Source organism: Fringilla coelebs, assembly GCF_963513975.1.
Source record: "Fringilla coelebs genome assembly, chromosome: 20".
Lineage (NCBI taxonomy): Eukaryota > Metazoa > Chordata > Aves > Passeriformes > Fringillidae > Fringilla > Fringilla coelebs.
This window is the reverse complement of record NC_140046.1, coordinates 6,649,824-6,673,566: the sequence shown is the minus strand read 5'-3', so window position 1 is coordinate 6,673,566 and position 23,743 is coordinate 6,649,824. Positions and strand designations below refer to the sequence as shown.

The 23,743-nt window shown below is 43.1% G+C and overlaps 1 protein-coding gene across 2 annotated transcripts in view; it reads left to right on the top strand.

Annotated features, from left to right (window-relative positions):
- CUX1 (cut like homeobox 1) overlaps positions 1-23,743 on the top strand; it is a 267,458-nt gene that overhangs the window by 148,279 nt on the left and 95,436 nt on the right. For both annotated transcript variants that reach the window (XM_084219333.1, XM_084219334.1), the window contains exon 9: positions 18,939-18,987. In XM_084219333.1, the coding sequence (XP_084075459.1) occupies positions 18,939-18,987 (49 nt within the window). The remainder of the gene's footprint in view (positions 1-18,938; positions 18,988-23,743) is intronic.

Sequence of the window (23,743 nt, the reverse complement as noted above, 5' to 3'; positions counted from 1 at the left end):
CTTAAATCAGCATCTCAGCCTTGGTGAGACATTTACACATTTGTTTCAGAGGAGGTCTTTTAAACAACTTGTCTTATTATTATAGACCTAAGATTGGCTTGGCTTCCTCCACTGTTATTACTGACTCACAAGATTAAGGTTTTCAAGGCTTGTTGCTAAATGCAGAGAGATCCTGTTGGTTCATTCAGTAGTTTTAGGTATCTATTAACTTCATTTCTATAAAAAAACCACTGGCTTTTGATAGGAATTCAGTTTGAGACTGGCTTATGAAAAGGACACTCCTGTGTTTATTGCTGTAGTGGTAATTAGCTCTACATCTTATTTTTGTTGTGTCAAGCACACTACCTAAACCAAGGGGGATGACTCAGTTGTGCCATATGTGAAAAGGGCACACAGGGTAAGGCCAGACTTCATTAATGTGGGTAGTCTTTCAGCCCTTGGGTAGGAAAGTGGAAGTGCTGTGCTGGTGCTTGCATTGTAGCTGTGAAAATAAAGGTACATAAATAGAAGCACATAAAATGCATTTGCTGATCATTCATTTGGACATCCATTAGGTCATTCTGTGGTGAATGGAAATATTCTTCTTTCCTGGAGACCACACCAAAGGAAAAGGATGCAAATGGCATCTGCCCTAATATTAATGCTGTTACCACTGACTGCCCCATCCCAGGGCACTGGGGTGGACAGTTTTAATCATTTTTACCCTTTTCTCATTGTTTTACCTGTGTGGTGCTTTATTGTGGGAGTCCTCTGCTTTTACTGAGTTAAAGTGGAAATATTTATTTAATGAGCTGTAGCAGATTTTTATATGCAGACTGGTAGAGTTGAGGAACATGACTCATAGGAAGTAAAAAGATGGACAAATTCAATTTAACCATTTCTCACCACAGTCCTTCCCAGTTAGGGGAAGGGAAGATTGCAGAGGAGAAGAGACAGTGTCCTGCCATGGATCCCAGAGACACCTCTGCCTGAATCTCCCTGTCTTGACCCAAATCTAGGTGATAAGCAAACAGAGTCCTTTGGAATGTCTCCACTTGGATTCCTGGATGATCACTGTCCATGGCTTTGAAGATTGTCTGCATAGCCAGAATGATATTTTTTTGTTACTGACTCAAGATAAAATGTTGATTTTTTCAACATTTTTTTTATTTGCATGTAATCAGAATAAAGTAGCTGCTGTAGTAGGTTATGCTTTTTATTATAGATTTTGATGCTGGATCTGCAAGATCTAAATCAAGAGGATGTATCTGGATTTGCTTAAACTTGGGGCTCAAAGCCAGAATTGATAGAGAAGTGATTGTTCTTCTTTTTAAAATGCAAGTGAATGCCTGGAATGGCTCATATTTCTAGGGCAGAAGTTTGAAATAATTAAATTGCAGCAGAGTACACGATGTGGGTGTCTTTGAAGAAAGTGCTCCTTGGTAATATGCAGCAGCACTTTTAATAACTTCCCTGTCCTGGGCTGGTTTAGATCCATGGAGCCAGTTGGGAAATGTGCATTAGCATTGGAAGTTGCCATCTGAGTGACAACAAACAACTCCTGCTGCTGGAATGCTAACAATGACAAGTCATTTGGTACAGCCATTTGCCAGTTTAATGGCTTAAGCAGCTTAGTTTTAATTAAACAGCAGCTTCTGTGTATGATATCAGGGAAAATAATGTTCTGCTTACAAGTGGAGTTGTTTAGTGTTGTCCCTAACTTGCTGGAGACACCAACAGCCTCTTTGTTCCAGCATTCAGCCAGTGCATTGTCTGCCAGTTCCTATCAGAATTTGTCTGCAGCAGAGCAAACAAACCCTTCTGGGGTATGGATGAGCCCTAATCCATTGGTTGAGTGCAAGCTCAGCCTTGCCTTAGTGGCAGGAGCTGTTCCTTGAGTGGGAAGAGCTCCAGCCATGGGCTACAATTCCAGGGGTGGTTCCCACAGAGTGTGTAGGCTGTGGGATCCTTCATCTCTCTGCCAAACTCCAGGAGAGATCTAGGGACTGACTCAAAGGGGTAAAATTCCTGCCTCCTGGCAGAGGGTGCACCTGGCATGAACAAAAAGTGACCCAAGTGTTCAAGGCTGGGTTGGACCAGGCCCTGAGCACATGGAAGGTGCCCCTGCCCATGGCTGGGGGGCTGGAATGAGATGATCCTTAAGGACCCTTCCAGCCCAAGCCATGCTGTGATTCTCTGCTGATCCTGCTGTAGAGTTGTTTGGTCTGAATTTGAGAGTAAATGACAGTCAGGAAAAGCCCCCATATCCTTCATTCCCTAGAGCCTGGAAGCTAGAAACCCAGTTTTGTAGGATAGCTGTGCTGGAAGTGACAACCTTGTCACCCTCAGGATAATTTTGCAGGTGGCAGAGTACAAGTTTGGTGGGGACTAACAGAACAAGGCAGCATTGCCACTTGCAGGCACCGTTCCTGTTCTGAATCATGCATCTAATGCCTTTCCAAAAAGCCTTTTTTTAATTTGTGGGGAATATATGGCATGGCCTCACTGTGTTCTTGCTCAGAGATTGGTGTCACCTGAACTCTGTGTGGCAGGTGAGGGTCTAACAGTTGTACTGTGTAAGATCAGACTTGTAACATCACATGTAGACAACTGATTATCAACAGCCTTGGTTTCAGAGCTGCTCCCTTGGATTTCTGCTGCCTGCAAATGTCAGCCCCAGCACTCACTCCATGTTACCTGCTCCCTCTGTGTCCCAGGAGCTGGGAGCTCCAAGGAAGTCAAGATGTTTTGAAGGAATTTTCCCACCTTTATTTTCTCCTTTCCATTTGCCATCCCTTCCTCTTCAGTCCTCACATACCTTTGAATCAGTGTGGGCAATTTATGCCACATCTGATGTTTCACCCATGTTAACAACAATGAGGCATCCAGAGGGTTTTTGAGGTTAAGAAGGTAATAATGCACAAGGTTTTGCTCAGTTGTGCTTATTGGGGCAAGTATTGCACATCTTGAATTAGAGCCTCTTGAGACTCAATACAGCCTTACCCTGTCTGATTTATTTAATCACATTTACATGAAATCAGATATATTCATCAACAGAGAACATCGTGAGCAAATCGAATGAAAGCATTACTCAACACAATTTCTGGCAGGAGAATGTAACCTGGAAGTTTTAGGCAGTAAATAATCAGCAGTTTTGTTGCTTATTCCAGTTTGTAGTCACTTAAATTCATTCATATGGGTGAAGTCTGGAAGCATGCTGTGACTTCTTGGGCAAATAGAAAAAAAATCACCCATCATGTATCATTCTGATAAGAACAGTAAAGATACAACTTTGCTGTTGGAATCATGCAGGTATCTGGTACTCCCAAATTGGGCATTACTGGGTTTTCATCATCTTGGTAAATCAAGGACATGTTCTTGTCACCAGTCACCAAAGGAAGATATTACAGAGCCCTTCTTCATGTCACGTGCTCAGAGCTGATGTAATAAAGCAGTTTATCCTTCCTTTCCCAGAGCTATCTACTTTTAAGGGCTTTGTTTTGCACACTGCTGCAAATACATTTGCTGCCTGCATTAGTCATTTACAGTACTTAGATCCTGTAACTATTAAATTGTTAACATTTGGAGCCAGCTACAATTATCTTATATTAGTGGTAGTATTAATGGGCATAGTGCTTTCTTTCCTCTCTAGCTTTCCTGAACATTTCAGAGGTCTTTAATGTATCTTACACTGAAGCAGCATCTTAGATCCCTGTTTCTTTTCTTATCTCTCTAAAATGCTCACGGAGAATTTTTTGTCTTCGTGAAGTTTTTGCTTTCTTTGGATGTGCAAAATGGATATCCCAGGGAAAAATGCATGGCAAAGCTTTGGTCCTGCAGAATCACCACCTTGCAGGACTGCTTTAAACAAGAGCTGCTGTGGCTGCTCACCCGTGTGAAGCAGCTCTACAAACCTCATGCAAATCCCAATTGCTGTAATTCATTGTTGGGTTTGAACCCTAAAACAAACAGAAGAAAGTGTGGTTACCAAGTTCAATCACTGGCTATTCTACTAAATGTTCTTTTTATCCATGTTCTGGTTCAGAACAGGGAATTTTCTTCCACTTTTATGTAAAAGGGTGGAAGCCCTTAGTTTAACTATTGGTTTTTCTGGTGCCATACTTGAATTTTTCCATACCTGAAACCAAAACAAATAGAGATGCTTGGCTTCAGCATTAATGGCACTCTTTTTCCCAGTGTTTATTGCTGGGTGGGGAAGCTGGGGGAGAGATGATCCTGGTGATGTTGTTCCCATCTGGGGGAATATCCATGGCCAGACTTTCCTTTGAGCTTCTGATGAAGATCCTGTGGATCTCAGGGGTGGAGGGAGGCTCTCTCTCAGCTGTGCCATGGCCAGGCAGGCTGCAGTGCTATCAAGTGAGCTCTGTGCTGATGGTCCTGATCCACGATTTTCTGTGTGTTCTGCAAATTCCTGCAATTCCACTGGTTATTGCTAAGAAATCACAGCAATAACTGTGAAAGGCAACCAGTCATAAACTGCAAATGTGCTGTACTAATGTTCCATCCTTTGATGGAAAACTCCAGGTAGTCTGGAAGTTAGAAATGGCTGCTGGAGATCCCCTGGTGTATAAGCTCTGGCTAGTTCTTGATCCTTTTAACCCTGAGGATTTCTGTCCATAGGACAGCAGCGACTCCCTTGTCTTCTTCCTGTTTGTTGCCTTTGTACTGTCATATTTATTGTAGTTTTAAATATACAATATCGTGGTATTAAGCATGTCTGACCAGCTTAACTCATCAGAAAACCATTTCAGCAGAGGGCTGGTAGCTGATAATGGGTGTACTTTTGCCCTCCTCTCTAAGAGACAGTGGCCACTAAATATAGCAGCACGAGCTATTTTTGATTATGTAACATCTCTATCTGTCTGTACTCTGATTAAATAATCTATTTTCTTGGCAAAGGAGTACAAGTTCATTTTCTGTTATTGATCAACACCATATTTTAGCTGTGATACAGATGACTTATTTGTCTTGCTGCCTGTTGGATTGATTTCTGTCACTGCCTTGCCATCAAGGGAGCTGGCAGTGGTGGGACCTGCCAGGCACGTGCCTGTCCTCACCCAGGGCAGTGTTTAACAATCCTTCTGTGCAGTGTATGGTGGATCAGCTTAACACTTTTTGTTGCTGTTTTTCAGTCAACATGTTGTCTGGTGTCTGTGAGAGCTAAACTTTTATTATTTATCATTTACACTCACATTGTCTCTAGAAAATTTCTGATCCCTTGCACCTTCTGCCTCCACAGCAGTGGGACTGAGTAAGTTTAGCTGTATTCAGTACCCTTAAATAACCTACATGGCCAGGCCCTTTGGAAGACTTAATTATTGACCATTTCTTGGAACAAATTTAATAAAAAACTTCCCTGGATTAAATTCATGAGCCTTACAATGTATTTGTGCATCCTGCCCATAGAGACTTCTCCTCCCACACCTTTTATTTCTGTTATAACATCAGATAAACTCCTGCTGAAAGCTACAGCCCATGGCTTGGGAAGTGCTGCAGCTGCAGCCACCAGGAAAGGTGATGAGGAAGGAGACAGAGCCAGAGAGCCCCATCCTCAGTGTTTTTGGAACACTGGAGGAGCAAAGTGAGGTTCCCTGGAAAAATGATTTACTGCCCAGTGCCTTAAAAGGAGCTGAGCCCAGGGAAAGCAGCAGAAGACTAAACCAGCTCTTTTTGGGAAGTTCCAAAGTGTTACACACCCAGCACAGGAGTGCTGGCACAAACTGTGTGTTCTGGGAAGAGAAGGGGGAATTGCCCTCCCCCGTGGCTGTGCCTGGTTACAGCTCCAGGAGTGCCCAGCTGAACCCATGACTCAGTCCTGGGGCACCACAGCTGGGCAGAGGCTGCCACACCTGAGGAGTTTGGGTGCAGGTGGGACAGCAGACAGGGTTACAGGGTTACCTTTACACTCCCCAGGGCCAGGAGCAGCAGGGACAGTGTTTGGCAATGAGGGTCTGAAATTACTCAGTGAGCAAATGCTGGGTTTGTGGCTCTGAGGCCTGTTGGTTGCAGAATTAGCCCTGCAGCAAAAACCAGGCAAATCCAAAAGGTTGGTTGGTATTTCATTACTCCCTTCTCTCCTACAGCTGTTTGTTTATGTAGGAAAGATGTTTTTTCATCCACTCAAGGATTCTGCTGTAGCAGAAATGTTGAGGAATTGTCATTAGCAACACAAAACTAATATTTCCAGTTCAAACTCCCCTTCTATAGAAATACTCAATCTGTTCTATTAACTGTCAAAACAGAATAATCAAATAGTTCTTTACCATGGAGTACAGCATTAGTCAAGCCTGAAGCTGTTTTATTTCAGCAGCATTATAAAGTCTCAACAACTGTTGAAAGGGAAATAAAGAATTTGAAAAGTATTTCTGCAAATAACATTTTAAAAGGTTAAATTAGAAAATCCTGCTTTGTTGTCCTCCGAGGGCTTGCAGTCATACCTGGTGTTGTTGGGTTTGCCATGGAGGACTATTTAAAGTAATTTTGCTGTCTAGTTTGGGTTCTGTGTAGACAGGCAACCTGTCAGTCATATTAGTGAGCATCCCTCACAATCCAATGCAACTGGATGCTAAAGTTGGAAAAAAATGAGCAGAGTTAAATATTCAGCAGAGATGTGAAAATAAAACCTGCTGGCACAGGAGGCTCGAGGGAAGCTCCAGCACAGCAAGAGGTCAGTGCCAAATTGTCATCCAGCTCCTTGACCAACTCCTGGGGGCTCTGGGGGCTGAACCTGCTTTTTGGGTGTCCCACAGAGTGAAGGGAAAGGAGAAGGAGGGAGGCAACTCCTTCCTCTGCAGCCCAGAGGTTGCTCTGTGTCTCAGGGGCCTGCCCACATGAAGTGATAATGAACTGGTGCTTGTGCAGGTTTGGACAGCACCTGCCTGTTCTCCTTGCCCTGGTTTGTTTTCCCTGCTCTGTGGTCTCACATTCCCTCCTTTGTTTCCTTCTGCCAGGTTTTATTTTTTTTGCTGCTTTGTCAGTGGGGTCAGTAAGATTGATGCTGTTGATAGCTCTGAAGCAAAGCTGCGAAGTGCTGACATGATTGCCATTTGACAGGAGTGGTGTCTCCATTCAGAGCAAAGCTGGAACAAATTGGGAAGGGGAAAAAACATATTGGTAATTGAATACATTATTATAAAGACAGCAATCATCCTGATTGTTAGTCCTCAGCATAGCTCCTGGGAAAAGTAAAACCTACTCAAAATATAGAATAAACACATCTCTATCATGCTTTCTGCAATTTTCATTGCCTTTATTGAATAGAAGGACATCAGCTGCCTTTATCAAAGACCAGGTAATGCTATTTTCAATAGCCAGAAGGAAATAACTTGCTTGAGGAGCTAACAGAGAATGGGCACATCACCTGTGTTCACTTCTAAGGCAAGAGCATCTAAAGCATTCTCCAAATACATCTCCCAGTTTAATGCTGTGTTACTGCAGTCAGTGTTCAGCTTTTCTTTTGCACAACATACATGTCCATTACACTGAGAAAGGCAAAAGGTTGCATTTTAATGCAGATTTCATCCCTAAATAATGCCCAGGTGCTACAGGTGGTTTGACAATGAAAGCAGGATATTGTTGTGTTTGAGTGCCTGTTGGTTAATGTGCTTGGAGGCATACATCAGCAGCTTGGGAAGAAATAGTAAATTGGAGATTATTGGCCTGGTGGACACATTCATTGTGTTTCCTGGCAATAAATCCTTCAAAAGGCTGTGCAGGATGTAATCTTGCACTCCACAGCACCAGTTCCAGGTCAGACTGGGTAAAGGCACAGATAATTGAACTTGAGCATTTGGGCTGGGGTTGGGACAGGTCTGCCTTTCCCTTCTTTGGGATGGGGTATTTCCCCTGATCCCTGTTCAGGTCCCTGTTCAGGGGATTGCTCTGCTCCTCAAGGCAGGAGCTGGGGTCTGTCACTGCTCTGCTGGAACCAGTAATTTCCCTTTGATCTGTGCCTGTGCAGTGACACCTGTACACACAATTCTGCCTGTGCTCTCTCATTTTCAAACTGAATTAAAGCTGTTGTACTGAATATAAACTGGGGGGAGTTAGAGAAAAGCTTTTATGGGTTCTTACAGTCATGGACAAAGACAGAATAAATAAGGGGAATAAGGGCAGAAATCAATCAATACCTAATTTTTCCAAATTACTGAGCTCCTCAGCTCTCTCTGTGGTTAAGGAGGAGATGCTGAGTGTCTCTGGAAAGAGGCTCCTAAAGATTAATCTGGAATATGAATGTTGATACAGTAAAAATTCTGAACAGTCTCCAATTTTTTGAGGTTGTTTGTACTCTAAAGAAAACAAACATACAGAAATCTGTGATTTTGGCAGTGGTGTAGTATGAGGGAACATTGTTCATTTTGGGGTTGTAACTGCTCAAAACCTAAAGGGATTTTTCAAATGTGACATGGTGATTCTAAAAAAAACAAAACAAAACAAAAAAAAAAGCCAGCAATCCCTCCCATATCCTTGACAAGATATTTGTGCTTATTTTACACATTGAAACTGCAGTGATATTATTAAGTAAATTTGAATATTTGTGTGTATTTTTAGAGGTTCTTTAATCAAAGCACAGACAATTCCTCCTGCTGATTCTTCAATCTAAAATATTGCCATTCCAATAAAAGAGAATGACACTTAAGATGCCTGCAATTGAGATTTCTAATTTTGGCTAAATCATCTATTTTAATTCCATAAGTAAAAATAGGAAAATTATTGCAGGGTCTTTATTTTCCAAATATCAAACTACTACCACTTCCACTATTATTATTACTACTTCTACTAATACTACTATTATTAAATATTGGATATAAAAAGAAATTCTATTTATTTAGTTAGTTGGAGAAACAATTGTAAAAGAGCTTGTAGAAGCTGTAGAAGCAGAATTAATAAGATTTGCTCTTTTAGGAAGTTTTTATTTTATACTTTGTTATACTTTTTTTTAAAAAGGGCAAGTTCTGCAAACCCGGCGGGTTGTGCTGCTGTGCCCTGGGAGCAGAGCAGCATCCACAGCCCTGCAGGACCACAGCCTTTATCCCTGTCTGCAAAGGAAATGGAGCTTCCAGGAGCCTGTGCTCTGTTTTACTGCCAGCCTGCTTGGAGCTCATCAGTTCCCCTCCTAAATTAACTTGGAAGCTGCTGATTGACTTCGGCAGTAATTAACAGCATCAGAAATCCCCGGCACGGGAGCTCTGGTGGAGCTGGGAATGGGAGGGAAAATAAGGCAGGCAAAATAACCCATGTGAGGGCTGCAGGTTGATCAGCCATGTCTGCATGGCTGGAGAGTGGCTTTAATCTGTATTTCATACAATTTGTGGGTGGGAGGTGAAGAGGGGACATTCAGGGGTGGGGAGGTGTTGCAGGAGGAAGCAGCAATGGGGGGCAGCTAAAAAAGCCCAGATGGCACAGCTGATATTGGCACAAGAGGTGCTGTCTAAACAACTTCATGGGAACAATCAATGGGAAGCAGGGCTTTGTTTGGCCTGGGGCTTGGGGAGGATGTTTTTTATCCCTGACTCACCTCCACCAGCAGCACCTCAGGAAGCAGCTCTGGCTGTCAGGTGAAACTGCTCTGTGCAGGGAGGATTTCCTCACTGCAGGAATCACACAGCCTCTCAGTCCCAAAAATGGGGCAGAACCCACCTGACTCCCCCACTTCAGATGCTGCTCCTCGGTTTCTCACAGGAGCCAGTTCAAAGCTGCTTTTTGGAGTAAATCACTGTCACCCAAGTCTATTAAATCTCCCTCAGATGATGTTTAATTGGGGAACAAATTAACTGCCAGCTGAAGCTCTGTGAGCAGACTGCTCAAATGCTCAACTCCTGGCAAGGGGAATGAACCCCCAGAGAGCAGGGTATGGACCCAGAGCTTCCAAATCCCCACCTGCCCTGCAGAAATGTGTTCTGGAAATGAGGGAGGTGCAGGACAGCTGGGAAGGTGTCAGGATTTACAGATTTGGGAGTCAAGTGAACTAAGTTACCATTAATAAAACAAGCATGTCCCAAAGTGACTTGCAAAGGGTGAACTAGGGTTTCAGCCAGTGGGGACCACAAACCCACCAGTGGAATAAGTGAATGGAAAAGGATCCAGTGTCTGGTGAGAGATGCACATTTGTTCTGCTTGTGTCAGGATCAGAAAGAACTGAGGGGAGGAAAAACCCAGAAACCAGCGAGGAACTTGCTTTGTGTATGAGGAGAGCAGCTTTCCTAATAGAAAAACCTCTAAAGCTCTATCCAAATGTTTAGATCCTTGGGAAACAATGATTTCATCAGCAAATCTAACTACAGAGTGTACCCAAAAGACCCCAAATGAGGACAGTTGCAGGGAACACAAGGTTTAACAGTGCTGTTGCCTTGATGTGATTAATAAGGCTGCTGATTTCCCACATCTTATCAGCTGACTATAACACTGGTTTGTATATTTGTTATCTCCATTCTGCATTGTGGTATGGGTGGATAAATAGAAATACCATGGAGGCGACAGGAAACAAAACAAAAATAATCAAACATGTTTATCACTAGAGCATTAAAATGGCTGCTGTGGCAGACACCAGATGAATTATGCAATACATAACTTAATTCTCTGGGCCACAGATGTTTCATTTTTCCTGCAAGAAGCTGATTGAACCTTGAATGACAGTTTCAGGCAGTCTTTGATTGCTCTGTGGGTCACATGCTTGATATGACCTGCATTTGAGTTGCTTTCTACATGCTGTTGCTTTATAAAACATGTAAAATTGACATCGTGTTGGCTGCTCAAGGCCAAGTCAGGAGTAATTCCATGGGTTTGATATGCTGTGTGTGCAAGGAGGGGAGAGGGAAGGAGGGTGCCTGTGTTTAAATTCTGCTGTGTTATTGAATCAGCTGAAGTCAGGAGAGGGGAATTGCAGAAAGCTCTTTCAATTTGTACCATGAGGCACGAGGAAATTGGGAGTTTGCTGCATCCATGTCATCTCACGTTGTCAAGAAATTCTGTCCCATCAGGAATGGCTCCTGCTTCCCAGGGCAGGCTGGCAGTGCTGGGAATGTCTGAATCTGAGCACAGACACTTGGCACAACCTGGAGGTTTTGTTCCCCACCCCGAGGACTCCATCCTGCAAATCTGCTGGGCTTGTGCTGCTGCAGCCCCTCAACCTCAGGGCCTCAGTGAGGGTGGGATTCTGACATAAATGCATAAAAAATTAAAGATCAGGATGTTCTTCCTTGCTGTTCTCCATGTCCATGAAGGCAGGTCAGAAGGATCACAGCAGAGTGGAATTGCAGGGTCTCTGCTTGTGTCCCAGTGCAGCACCTGCAGGAGAACCCAGTCTGGAGCCCACAGCTCCAGAGGTTCCAGATTTCCCACCAGCTCCCTCAGGAGTTGGTGGAAATGGATTATGAGACAAGATTATTTGTTTCTGCAAATTTCAGGTACAAAAATTGTCTTGAGTTTCAGCACCTTCTTTGAACTCCTCTGTGGCCCAAAGGATTGGGACCAATGCTCTGAGATGGGAGGAAACCCAGAATGATCCAAATCTGGACACTCCTAATTTCTGACTTTAATGCTACTCACAGGACTTTGCAGGGTGAAGCAAAAGCACACTGGTAAAGAAAAATATCTGATCAGGAAAAAAAGGATTTATTGCATTTCTTTTCCTTTTCGTGATGGGCAGCATGACTGCTGGTCAGGGAGTTCACAAGAGATCTGTTCTTAGGGAGAGAATGACACAATGAGAGCTGAGTAAGAGGTTTTTAAACGAAGGGTTAAACAGTCTGGGGAGCCAAAACTCATACTGGCCATGGTGCAACATGTGCAAATATGTGCCACATAAGAAAATAGTATTGCCATCAAATAAAAAAGATGGATCATCAGTTTATATATTGGGGTTTTTTTTTTAATCCAAGCAATACATCTTTTCTTTCTTCCAGCTGCTTACATTGTGTTCTCTGGTTTGCCAAGTGTGCCAAGGTTGTGTGTGGGACACTGTGGGAATTACAGCTCTGGGGTGCTGGGAGTTGATGTTGTCTGTTACATATAATTCTTATTTTTCCTCTTTGCCTTTTATTGAGCATATCAATTAGTGTCAGTCATATCAATTTCTCTCCAGAAATGATTAAGAAAACACTGATGATCTTTAGAACATGCTGCCTTGTGTGTCACTGGAATAAAGCTGATTTCTGTTGTCTTTAAAACTTTCTAATTGCAAACATGATTGTTTTATCCTTCAAATCCTGACTTAAAACATGAAGAGGAAACAAAGTGCTGTGCAGGTTTTCTTGGAAAGCACTTTCTGTATGGAGTGAAAGATGTTTTATTCTATAGGGTCTTTTCTCTCTAGTGATTAAGATTCTTGTTTTGTCGGGGTACTGCTCAGTATCTTGGGCTTTATAAGCAGTTTTTTTAACCTTTTGCAATAGTTTATTTTGAATTTTGCCACCTTTCACCTGGATTATTTGGAGATCATACCTGCAGCTGGTGTGGCTGCTTGATCCTGGTGTGCTTAATGAGGAATCTTTCCATGAGATTTATTTCCCCAGCCTGGATCTGGGCGTGGGGGTGGTGAGAGGAAACCAGGGTGAATTCTAATAAAACAACAAAAAAAAAAAGATGGGAAAAGCCTTGGCTCTCTGCTTTTTGCCAAGGGAGGAACTTGATTTAGTGCAGGGTGTCTGCACAGAGGGGTCTGGGCAGTGTCCAGTGGACATTTCCCACTCCCAGATTAGTGCAGATGACGTTGGGTGTAATCACCAGAGCACCTGAAGCCAGCCTGCCTTTGATCTCTCAATTTAAAGCCTCCAGTCTCTCACTGCTTAGCAGAGAGGGGATTTTTTCCCTTCAGTTGAGCTCCTAGGAAAGGAAACACCCAGTTCATTACTAAACTTGGTGGATTTATGAATCCCTGAACAGAGAAATTCTTTTACAAGAGGCCTGGATTTATATGACACTGGAAAAAGGATTATCTGATCTGAAGATCCTTAGGGGGTTGCTCTGAAAGAAAATATTAACCTATAGCTCTTGCAATTTGAAAAGTAGATTTGAGACCTTAGCACTAAAAGGTGTGTGACATCTTCCCCTTTGACATGTTATGCTGAAATCACTTTTTATTTTGTGCTTTGTACAACCCTTCTGCCTATTATCCCATCTTGTACTGGCAGTAAAGGTGAATTTATCCTCTGTGGATGTTTGTTGGATTGGAATAATTATTAGTTCTAAAAAACACGTAAATATGTGTACAGGGATACTCAAAAAATGCCAAAAAATCAAATGAGTGGGTTTTTTATATTATCTTCTTTTGGTAACTTTCTAAGAAAGTGTTTGTTGGTTTTTTCTTTCCTAGAAATTAGGCAACAAATCCTGGGCACCTGGGCAGGTCACTGAGGAGCAGGGATTAGATGAGGGCATCCACAGCAGAGCTTAGGAAGTGGTTTGAATGTGGGTAGGGAATTTGTCTTCCCTCTGCTTTGCTTAAAGAAAAAATAAAATTGAATATTCAAATGCTGGAATGCTCTTGTGCCCTGAGTGAATGCCGTGATCATTGGGCTGCAGGCAATTCTGCCATTGTGTAGTGATCCGAAATTGCTTCCTAGAACCAGGAACCTTCCCTGATAAAAATTTCATTGAAACCTGAAAAAAATTCACTGCACTGCCTTTTGCTCTTTTTTTTTTTCTTTCTTTAAATGCTTTGGCCCCTGTTCTTCTTTTCTTCCCTTCCCAAATATCCCAAATAACCTCACTTTTTTTGCCTTGTGCTGGCCAAGTGCTGAGTTACACTGCCTGTAATTTTAAGAGGCTGAGCTGTTTACCTAATTTGGCCAAAATCTGCTCTATGCTGATCACAGATATATGTTACAAGGAGGATTTTTTTTTTTCCTTAATTAAACATAAATGCACATTAGTTGATAATGTCTGCTTTTAGTTTGAAATTGCCTGCGTAAATGTTTGGGTAATTAGAACATTTTAACAAGCCCCACTGGCTCCATATACCGTTTGCTCTGACTAGTAAACTTTTACATGTTTTTAAAGAAAACAAATGTGTGGGAAAAAAATGTTGTTTGTTTTTTGCCAAACCAAAGTATTAATCTGCCCTGGTAGGGAAGTTTCTTGGCCACGCCACTGACTGCAATTTCCAAAGTGTCATCTGTATTTTTCAGTCCTTCCATGTATAAAGAATCCAACAGCAGTTTCCTTCAAGGTTGAGTAAGTTTGAATGTTTAGGGGGCTGTAGCCACAAGATTTGGCAAAGCATTCACTTGTCATGTTAATAAAAAAGGAATTGTTTCTGCCTCTTTAAGCTAGTAGCTAAATGAAGGGCTTGGATCGACTGGGTTTTAATCATGAAGTCCAGATTCTTCTTGCTTGCACGTGAATAACTTTGTGGTGTTCAGGGTTTTCATCTGATTTAATTTTATTTAGAAGAGGAACTGAGCTTCTTCCCTGTTACCAACCCTTGAATTTGCTGACTTGTTATGCTCTTCAAACCTAATCGGTTTTCTTGATCTTAAAATGAAAATCGAGCCTTTCTGCACTTTTTATTTCCCAAAAGCAATTGAATTGAAAAGTGGGGTGGTTTGGGGTTTTTTTCCCAACTCCTTAAGTTGTTTTTTATAGATGGCATGTTAGCTTTGAGGGCTGTTTCATGACTGGTAAAAGCTTATACCTTGTAAAATCCATGGCTTTTAATGCATTTTGTTTCTCACTTCAAACACAGCACTGAGAGAAGAAATAATAGAATATTTCATGGTCGTGCTGTTCCAACAGTTCAGATTCTTTTTACATGGTGATGCTGATTTTGTAGCTCCAAATGCTTGGGCTTAAAATTTGATTTCCTAAATTCCTTTGCCTGAAAATGTTGAAACTTAGAACAAGCTGTAATACACCCTGAAGAACTGTCTTGCTTACATGGTTACTTTTCCTCTACCACAGAGATTACAAGAAACTGGATCAGATAAACAATTATATTATCTGTGGAATGCAAAAACACTGGGTAGATAACATTTATTCCTGAAAACAGCTTTTCCCCACTCTTTTTCTCATGAGCTGTGTTAATGTTTACAAAGTATCACCCTTGACCAAGCCCTGATTAATGTTGAGTTGCAATGTGGAAATCTGGTGTATCCCACCATAAATATCAGTGTAGCAAAATATCTGCTTGTTATTAATTACCCTCATTCTCTGTGTCTGTCTGAAGAAAGATCTTTTCTCCTTGCCTTCATCTCTTGGGGTGATGGGGAAATTGAGACACTCATGAGTGGCCAAGGTGTGTGTTCCTTCAGGAAAAAACCAAGTAAAAAGTGAAATAATCAGATCCCTGGTTCCTAGAAGTCAGCTTAGTTCACATGGGGTGACTTTGGTCACAAACAGATTCTGGGTAATCACAAATTTTGTTGATTAGGTGTTCCCTGTGGGGGTGGCCAGGCCCTGGCAGCTGTGGCTGCCTCTGGATCCCCAGCCCTGCCCAAGGCCAGGCTGGACAGGGCTGGAGCAGCCTGGGACAGTGAAAGGTGTCCCTGCCATGGCAGGGGTGGAACAAGGTGATTTTCCAAGGTCCCTTCTAAGTTCCCTTCAAGATTCCCATCAGATTTTCAGTGCAAGCCTGCAGGACAAGCCCAGAGCTGGAGGATGCTTTGCCTGCCAAGTTGTTCCATTGAAATAAAGAGGAATATTGAAACAGGAAGGGCTGAAAATGAGCAAATGTAGCAGAGGGTGAATACATCAAAAATTACCTGTGTGGGACTCATTCAGTGAGCCAAGCAGAGCTGCCTCGTGCCTGACAGGTCTGAATTTGACACAGTCCTTTGTAAACAATAAATCAATGCAGGTTGTTTCTGTGAGTGCAGAAAAGGTGTGAGAACTGTAATTTATTTTATAATAAATACTTGTGCTAAGCAAACAGTGAATGCAGCTATTAGAGACTTTCTCAAATAAGTGATTTTAGGCTGCTGAGTGCCAGCTACTGATGTGGTAGTTGAGCTTTTAAAATGAAAAGCCTGAATTCCTTTTGAAGATTCTCCTGAATGCTGTTGACACTTGTGCTAGGAAAGAATACAGAGTAATTTAATTCATTACTTTACTTAAAGATAGCATTTATGGTTGCAGCATTACCCTCCATCCGTGTGCAGACTCTAGGCTGGAGGTGTTTACTTGAGTTTTCTTGGAGATGTTGCATCCTTTTATTAGGTGTGCTGGAAAGCTTGGGAGAAAAAAATGTAGGAGGGAAAGGGGAGTTGAGGATCAGTCAGCTGGTGTGTCTGGATACAAGGACAAAGGGACAATTTTGCCTTTGGCTACAGTTTGACACTTTACTGGATTCAGTCAGAATTATCTGTGCCTGCTGAAGGGCACAAATGTCATTTTTATGGCATTCTATATCCTCAGTTGCTTTTTTTTCGTAATTGGCTGTGTATCCTAGTGCTGTAATAGAGCTCTTAAATCCTGACCCCGGCCAAAATGGGACACAAATACCAGTATTAATATTTCTCTCCATTTTAAATGCAAGGTTGAGTCTTTTTACCTTATTTTTCCATCACCATCTTGTGTTTCCCTGGCAGCCACCCACCTTTCCTCTGGCTCAGAGTGCTCCTCTGCTTTGCTGCTCTTGGGCACCTCTCCCCTTGGTCCACTGGCCTTGGCTATCCCTCTGTTCCTTGCCTTGCTCCTCTGTCTTCTCCAGTTTCCTGACCTTTGGCTCCCCTTACCTTGCCCCTTTCAAGGTGGCTGAAGGTCCTTGGATGGGTCCAGACTCCCTCACACTTTTCCCCCCTTCTTACTCATCTTTTCTCCATCAGTCATCTTCCTTTCTGCCAGAAAAAAGTTTCCCTGGCTGAGCTGAAACCTCAACTGCAATCTCCCTCTCTCAATCCCAGGAGGTTTTGCTTCCAAATCTTTCACTCCTCCCAGGTGCTGTGTTGTTCCAGACCTTTGGCTGATACCTGCCCCCCCTGTCTGGGTGGAAGTGCAGGGATTTTGGTGTTCTCCCCAGGCTCCAGAGAAGGAGAGGAAGCTGCATGGGCTTCTGTAGGCAGCATGGGGTGGGACACTGCCAGCTCTGCTCTCTGACATAACCCAGACATCATTTACTGGCTCCATATAACCTGAGGCATTCACACATAAATTGAGCCCGAATGCAGAAGCTTGTGTAAAGAGGATCCTTAAACTATCCTGGCTAAAAATATTTGTGAAATGCTGGGAAGCATCTTTTTAATGTGTTGGGATGCTCTCTTCCCTCTTCTCTCTGTTACAGGTACACAGTGGGGTCATTTGCATGGGCTTTGGGACATCTTTTTCACATGAAATACTCTCATTTCCATAAGTGGGTTAATAAGTTTTTTTGAGCCTGGAGTCTAAAACAAAAGATATTTCACAACTGCAGGGGCTAAAGAGATGGAAAGTGTTATTGCAGGCTGATGTTAATGTGCCTGGGTCAGTCTTGTGGCTACTCCCTTGAATCCTTGTTTTGCCCAGGCAGTGGTTGTTCAGTTCAGTAAGTAATGACCATTATTTATTATTAATTCAAAACATGGTGTGCAGGATTTCTGCCCAGTGTGAGAGCACATTAGCTTCTCCTGCACAGGAAAACACATGTTAATCTGTTTTCCATTACTGTCCAAAAGATCTTTTCAGAAGGCAGTTCATGTTGCCCCAACAACATTAAAGGCTGTCATTAAAAATAATTTTCCATTAATTTATATACATGCACATTTACTTATTATGATCTTTTGCTGCATTTCCCTAAGTGTACACCCAAAAGCCTAAAATGCTGTTGAGGAATAAGTCAATATTCACTGTAATGATCCAGTGTGGAGTGTGCCAGAACCCTGATGTACTTCAATTAACCATCTTTCCTAACAAACACCTGCACAGGGAAATGGATCTTCTGTGAGAATCAGCAGAAAAACAAACCCTGACTTTTCTGCATGGGCAGAGGAAGGGAATTCCAGTATTTCACAGCTTTTACTGATAATGATCTGCTACAGATTAAAAACAAAACCCAGACATTATGGTGTTGGCAGATTGCAAAAGGACTTGCTGGTAAAGCTGCTGTTCAGAGGAGATGAGGACAGTGTTTATTGCTTCCATATGGTTCAGGCATAAAAGACAGGCAGAATGTCTGGGGAGAATAATCTGTCTTATTCTATTGATACAGAACATTCTTTAGGGCTGTCAGCCCTTTCTCCTGGTACCTTTCCCAGGTGAGAGCCTGAGTGGGAAATATTTGCCCATGACTGAGCATGAAGATAAGAAAAGATTGCTTAAGGATTGGCTCCATTTGTGTGAGTGAAGAATTAGAAAATGCTGATTTTTAAGGGGTCAGGTCTGGGAGCTGCTCCCAAACACAGGGATCTGAAGGATCTCTTTTTTTCCTTGACTATTTGTATAGTTTTCAACCCTTTGACTTTGCAGTTCAGCTTTGCAAAGTGCACTAGGAGTCTAAATTTAGAGTTTGATAATTCATGTCAAAAAAACCCTCCTTTCCACATAATGTAAAATTGAATTTCTTGGTCTCTTTGACCTCTTGATATTCTTTTTTTTTTTTTTTTTTTCGCCAAATTAAGAACCAAACTTCTGGGCACACTGACACAGAAGAGTAGCTGGTTGCTTTTGTATATGTGGGGAGTTGACTGAAGAACTGCAGTCTTTGATTTCTCCATAATTATCACTGGGGAAGCACCTTTACATGTTGGAAAAATGACACTGCCTGGAATTTTGGGGAGTAAGACCTTCAAAGATCCAATGAATATGCTCAAAAACGGGGACAGGCAAAGGAATTAGAGATTTGCAGAGTGGTCCAGAAAACTCCAGAGGGTCTCAGCAGTCAGGAGATGAGCTGCTCAGTGCTCCTGTGTCCTTTTACAAATCAATATTGACAATAAATATTGGTGTTTGTGTGCCTGTTGCTGTGCCTGAGCTCGTGCAGCAGCCATTCTCTGTGTGATAACAAAACTTCTGCTCTCTTGTTCTCCCAGGGCTGATGAAATCGAGATGATCATGACAGACCTTGAAAGAGCAAATCAGGTAGGATTTTCAATGGATCCCCCATAAAATTCAAAGTGTGACTTTGATTATTCTTTTTTAATTCTCTTTTGGATTTCACGACAGTTCTTTTATATGCATTTTGCAGTCATAACTGTGTGGAGTAAGAAAATATGCAAATTTTGAGCAAAATACAGCTCTTCAGGGATGCTCTGAAAGGATTGTGTGCACAGTAGAGCAGTGCTTGCTGTATATTTACCTTCTAATAATTTAAACTTACATTTCCCACTGTAATTATTCTTGGCTTTATGTTTCTAAATCCATCATGTTGGCCCCTACTCAGACATGCAGGTGAATGGTTTGCCCAAATTGAAGAGCCTCTGCCCTGTGGCTGTGGCAGGACTGCAGGTTTGGGGACTTCTCCAGACTTTTTTCCCCCCCTTTCTTTTCTGCTATGTTTTATTGGCATTTTAATTTTTAGCAAGGCATGGATCAGACTGTTCTTTCTGTGCAGGACCACAAAGAAATTGCCATTTGTTCCTGCAGATATTAATTTGGGCTGTGAAATGTCTCCCTGGCCACCCCTCCCAGTGCACACACGAGTGGCACGAGTGGCAGAAATACTGAATTTTAACAAACCCAAACCCCCCAGCCATGCAGAGAACCCTTCTGAGTGAGTGAGGTGCTGGAGGAGATGTGTGGAGGAGATTCCACAAGCCACTGGCTGCTGGTATCACTGAGGGAAACCTCAGCCAGGATTTGCTTATCAGTGAGCTTCATTAATCCCTCTGCCAGGTACCAGCAGAGATTGCAATCTTCCATCTCCCAGGCTATGGATTTATAATCCAGCTGAAGTTTGCCTAGGAGCAGCTCCCTTCCAGGGGGAACAGTGGCAGCTCCTTCCCCTCCCTGGCTCCTGCTGTCAGCAGTGGTTGTGTGAGCCAGACCAGGTCACTGATCCTGTTGAAAATGTACCCCCTGCTCCAGCTGCTGTTTTGTTTTGTCTTTTCCCTTTTGCCAGATCAGCTTTCAGCCCCCACACTCCCCTGCTGCAGCTGTCAAGTCTGCAGCAAGTGCTGCTGGCCTTTATATTAGTTCTTGGAAAACTGGAAAAATACAAATCATGAATCATTTCCACTGAAAAACCCTCCAAGATCTCCCAGTCCTGCCATCACCCAGCACTGCCAAGGCCACCACTAACCCATGTCCCCGAGTGCCACATCCACAGGGACTGAAATCCCTGAAGGGTGGGGACTCCCCCAGTGCCCTGGGCAGGACAGCCCTTTCAGTGAAGAGATTTTCCCTGCTATCCAACCTAAACCTCCCTTGGAGCATCCTGAGGCTGTTTCCTTATGTCCTATCACTTGTAACCTGGGAGCAGAGCCCAGCCCTCACCTAAAGCCTCCTCCCAGGGAGTTTTAGGAAGAGAGAAAATCCCCCCTGAGCCTCTTTTTCCCCAGGCTGAGCTCCCCCAGCTCCCTCAGCCACTCTTGGTGCCCCAGACCCTTCCCCAGCTCCATTCCCTTCCCTGGACACATTCCAGCATCTTAATGTTTTAATGAAGCCAAAATCATACTTGTAAGTTGTTGAGTTGATTATTTAGTCAGTAAAAGCAAACTGGTGTTTGTACAGTGGGTTTTTAGTTCTGTCAAAGAACTTTTGTAGACAGCATTAAATATGTATGAAAGTGCTAGTAATTATTTGAAAATATGTAGACTTTTTAGAAATTATGTGGGTGTTAAAAATGTTTTGGTAGAATTATTTTGTGATGTTTGAAAAGGCAGTACATTTTGCAATGATTTACCCAGTAGTTGATTTTTTTTCCCTCAGTCTAAAGGGGGCTATAGTTAAAGAACAGTATTTCTAAGTTCCTTATTGTCTCCAGAAATGGATTATACCCATTTATCTAGAAATGCTATTTTTCTATCTAACTGATACAAAGCTGCAATGTAGGGTTTTGTTTTTTTACTTCATTGTGTTGTTTTTCTTGTAATTAGGTAAAATTTACAACTGCTTATGTGCATAACCCTTAGTTTGGTTGTTATTCTGCACAATCTGCCTGTACATAAAACCAGCATGCTGTTCATCTGAGCTGTTGGAAGGCCAGAGGAGGGGATTCTGTCTCACTTTTCCTCATCTTCCTCCCCCTCTGGTTGCTGAGTCCCACCCCCTCCCAAACAGCAGCTCTGGCACCTGGGGAACCCTTCACTGGGGGTTCACTGAGCCCCCTGAGCTCAGCAGGTGCAGGAAAGCCTGGATTTGGGATGAAGGGTTTGTTCTCTGTGGGTTTAGCAGCTTGGGGCAGCTCAAAAAAACCATGGGAGAAGCCACAGCACCCAAATCACAGAATCATGGAATGGCTTGAGTTGGAAGGGACCTTAAATCCCATCCAGCCCCACTCCCTGCCATGGGCAGGGACACCTTCCACTGTCCCAGGCTGCTCCAAGTCCTGCCCAGCCTGGCCTTGGATCCAGGGGCAGCCACAGCTGCTCTGGGCACCCAGCCAAAAATTCCCTCCCAATATCCCATCTGTCCCTGCCCTCTGGCCCTGGGCAGCCATTCCCATGTCCTGTCCCTCCATCCCTTGTCCCCAGTCCCTCTCCAGCTCTCCTGGAGCCCCTTCAGGCCCTGGAAGGGGCTCTGAGGTTTCATGGATCCTTCTCCTCTCCAGGTGAGCACCCCCAGCTCTCCCAGCCCAGCTCCAGCCCTGGAGCAGCTCCTCTGGAATTGCTCCAACAGTTCCATGTCTGCTGTGCTGGGGTCCCAGGAGGGACACAAAGGGACACAAAGGGACCCTGTGGCCTTGGAGGAGCTGCAGAAGGGAAGGGCAGGTTCACCTGGAGAGGAGCAGGAGCTGCTGCAGTGGCACAGCTCATTTGCTGCCCGTAGAGTCTTTGCCTTGTGGGATGCTTTACCTTTATAAAGCACTTTGATGGGTTATATCTAATCTTTGTAGCATCAATTCCTGTGCTTTACCTCTTCATAGTTGAAAAAAAAATTATTGGAAGAAATTAAATCTATTGCACAGGCCAGAAAGTGAGTTTGCATCAGGCTGAAGTGTTACAATTGCAGAAACAAGTACTTAACCTAATTATGTATTTAATAGTTAAATTAACATTTCCTTTTACCATTTCAGTAAGTGCTCATTCCCCATTATTCAGGCTACCTTTAAAGAGTAGTGCTCAGCAGGGCTCCTGCTCTGCTCAGGGACTGCCTTGCTGATGTGGATGTGATGTTTTGCTGCTCTGGAATTAGCACTGACCCAAATGCCTGGGATTCAGAGCACAGATTTACACGTTTCCACTAAAAATATGGAGAAAAGAAATTGGTGTAAATTTTTATATAGCTGACATTTCTTGAAAATGCCTTTCCCAGTTATCTCCCTTTTTAAATGCAGAGCTGGCTCTTCAGAACTTCCCTTGCTGTTCCTCTCTGGCTCCTGGGAGGTGGGGAGTGCCTTTCCCTCTCCAGGGAAAGGTCCAGGTGTCCATAAAAATGATCAAATCCACAGGGACAGAGCTGTGTTGTGGCTCCCAGCCCTGTGTCCTGTGGGGTGAAGCAGGGACCATTCTTATCTTCAACTCCATCATCTCTCTTCTCCCAATGTTTTTTCTCACTTGGATCCTCAAGTGTTTTCATGCAGGAGCTTTCTGGGCTACTTTGCTTAATACCAACCCCAGAACAAATTACTGGCTCATCAGAATAATTGCCTTTAAATGCCAGCGAGCTTTGCAATTTTCTGCTCAGAGAGAGGGAGGTGTAGTGACCACAAAGCTCCCTCCCTCTCCATTGTGTCATTAACACAAGGTGTAAACTGAATTTTCCCACAAAACATAGCAGTGAGAGAAATTAATCCCTCACTGGGTGCTGCAGATGAGGGGAGGTGACAGCCCCTTTTTCTCAGCTGCTCATCCAGGTGCTCAGTGCCATCAATCCACAATCCTGAGTGAGGTTTTATGGCAGGGCTGCTCCATTCTGGCTGGCAGAGATCAGAGTACACCAAGCTACACCCCCTGTGAGGGTGATGTGGGTGTAACCTTCCCTTGGGAAGTCCTGAGAGGGTTTTTGATATAAAAAAGACAAGAATAGTGCATTAAATGTCTGGTCCAGCTGCAGCTGCCTGGAGGGGAGCTGTTAGGAAGGGTGGAGGGTCTGAAGCCAAAAGCTCCTTTGGATTCACAGTGAAAGGTGCAATTCCATCATGTCCAGGCTCAGGAGAGCCATGGTGCAGAACCCCTGAGCATTTCTGTCCATCCTCTGCTCCATCCTCTGCTCCATCCTCTGCTCATCCCCAGGGCCGTGGGACTCTGTGGCTCAGTTCCTACTGAGGGCACAATAAATCAAATACAATAGGAAGGGCTCCTTTTCACTTTATTAACCCAGCAGCTCAATGACAAAACTTGATAACATAACCCAGAGTTCCCCCTGCATTTCCATGAAGATTTAATAATGCTGTAGTTTGGTGAAGGGACTCATTTTATTAAGATTTCATTTTGCACAATAAATCACTGCATATTTTCTGATATGCTACGAAGTATAAGAATAAATAATTAAAACTAAACTACCCGTACTTGTCAAAATAAATGATTTATCATAGTTTGGGATACAGCATCTTTGAATTTTTTATTGTTTGATTCCCAGAATATTCTAATTTCCAATCAGGGAAGTTAATGAAGCCCCAGTATACATTTCTGCATTCACAGCAGTTACAGTTGTGTGACTGTTTATTTTAGACAAATATTTATGGTTAGCACTTTCCTGTACCTTTTCAAGTTTACACCTTTCCAGTGTTTATGGC